The following is a 1,740-nucleotide window of genomic DNA, read 5'->3' on the forward strand; positions in this document are numbered from 1 at the left end:
AGTCAGTGAACAACTTCTTTATGACTCTTGCCAACCAGCAGGTAGGGGGAAAGCTACAGGACCTCCACAGCAAATGCTATGGAACTGGACTTGTCGACTGTTTCTTTCAGCTATGCTCCTGGCACTGAGATTGGCTGTGTGTGTATGTGTGAGAGAGAGGGAGAGAGCGAGACAGACTGTGTTTGTGTGACTGAGACTTTAAGTAGGAACGAATACATCTCAAGATCGATATTTTATTAATTGATTTCTCTAATAAACACTTCTGGTCCATCTTTTCTGTTCATGTGGGTCTTAACATGAGGCAAACAGAAGACTTTTTGCAGGATATGGGAACACCTTCCACCTGAACTCCTCCAGGAATATGGGGCTGAGGTATCCAGCGAATTTAATCTATCTCACCCAGTCTAATCCCACATCTCTCCTTTGCACGTGCACAGACAGTTCCCACGGTCCATCCCAGTTAACATCATCCTTCACCCAGCCCACCCACACACTAAATGGCCCGAGAAACAAACCCTCCCGAAGTTACTGCTGGTGCTCAGCTACCATCGGGCGGGTCATGTTTCGAATCAAGACGCAACAATGGACACTCATGATGTGATCGAGGAAAGAAAGAGAGAGAGAGAGACACACACAGAGAGAGACTTGTCACAACGAATGGAAAGACATTTGAGGAGTGTTCAGGGTTTCTTCTCACTCTGGCCTCAGTGGGCCAAAGAAAATGGCCGCCACTAGAGCACCACTGGTCTCCGCAACTTTCTAAAGATGGCACCCCCCCCTCACTCTCCCCAAAGTTTGCCAGAGAGCGGTCCCAACCGGTGGATAACGGTCCCTGCAAGTCTAGGGAGCAGACCAGGGGATGAGGGGGGCGGGGGGGGGCGCAGTTATGGACTGAGAATTTCTAAAATGGCCGCCCACTGATGGCAACACAATCACCACCCTCCACCTTGGCCCAGGACACCTAAAGATGCTGGGCAGCGGTCCTCACGTTCCGACCTGGTCCCAGCTGGAGGCGTCCACCGGACAGCGGTGGGTTCAAAATGGCCAACAGGTTGACGGCAGGCAAGTTGGCAGCTAACACAAGTGTGGTCTCCACTAGGAGGCAGCGTGGTGGGAGTGGGTTATGGGGAGGGGTGGGGCCTTGGTGGTGTCGGGTCATGTCGTAAACTCTCTCTTCCTCTCTCTTTCCCTCGCTCGGTTTATTTTCTTCATTTTCCACTGGGTCGTCTCTTCCCTCCACTGCCCTTGGTCCCTCTGTAAGCCCCCCAATCTCTCATGGTCTGGAGTGAAATCTGGATACCCGCGCGCACACACACACACACACACACTCTCTCTCTCTCCCCCCCTCCGTATCAAATCCGGAAAGCCTCTTCCTTGCCGTCGATGTGTCGGAGGCGCAGGTAGATGTCGGTGCCAATGCCCTGGAGGGACTGGATGACCAGTGAGCCGCTCAGATACTCTGCGTAGGCCCTGGAGGTGGGCAGGCCAAAGCCAAACCTGCCAACAACACCGGGAGAGACAGGAGGCAGCCGTCAACAGGACACACTCACCCGGGGGAAGGGGCAGAGCGGGAGCGAGCAGGAAAGGGGGGTTTCGGTCCATTGGGACGGATTAGAGCAGGAAGAGGTTTGGGGTTCATTGGGATGGGGCAGAGGGAGTGAAGGGGAAGGGGTTGGGGGTCCATTGGGGCAGCGGAGAGCTGGAGTGAACGGGAAGGGGTTTGGGGTCCATTGGGACGGT

General features: G+C 54.4%; 1 protein-coding gene across 1 annotated transcript in view; it reads right to left on the reverse strand.

The window, feature by feature from the left end:
- Positions 1 to 219: 219 nt before the first annotated feature.
- LOC122542053 (3-methyl-2-oxobutanoate dehydrogenase [lipoamide] kinase, mitochondrial-like) overlaps positions 220 to 1,740 on the reverse strand; it is a 20,230-nt gene continuing 18,709 nt past the window's right edge. Inside the window, exon 7 of the mRNA XM_043679342.1 lies at positions 220 to 1,526. Coding sequence (XP_043535277.1) covers positions 1,353 to 1,526 — 174 coding nt within the window. The 3' untranslated portion in view covers positions 220 to 1,352. The remainder of the gene's footprint in view (positions 1,527 to 1,740) is intronic.

This window comes from Chiloscyllium plagiosum, chromosome 39, assembly GCF_004010195.1.
Source record: "Chiloscyllium plagiosum isolate BGI_BamShark_2017 chromosome 39, ASM401019v2, whole genome shotgun sequence".
NCBI classification, from domain to species: domain Eukaryota; kingdom Metazoa; phylum Chordata; class Chondrichthyes; order Orectolobiformes; family Hemiscylliidae; genus Chiloscyllium; species Chiloscyllium plagiosum.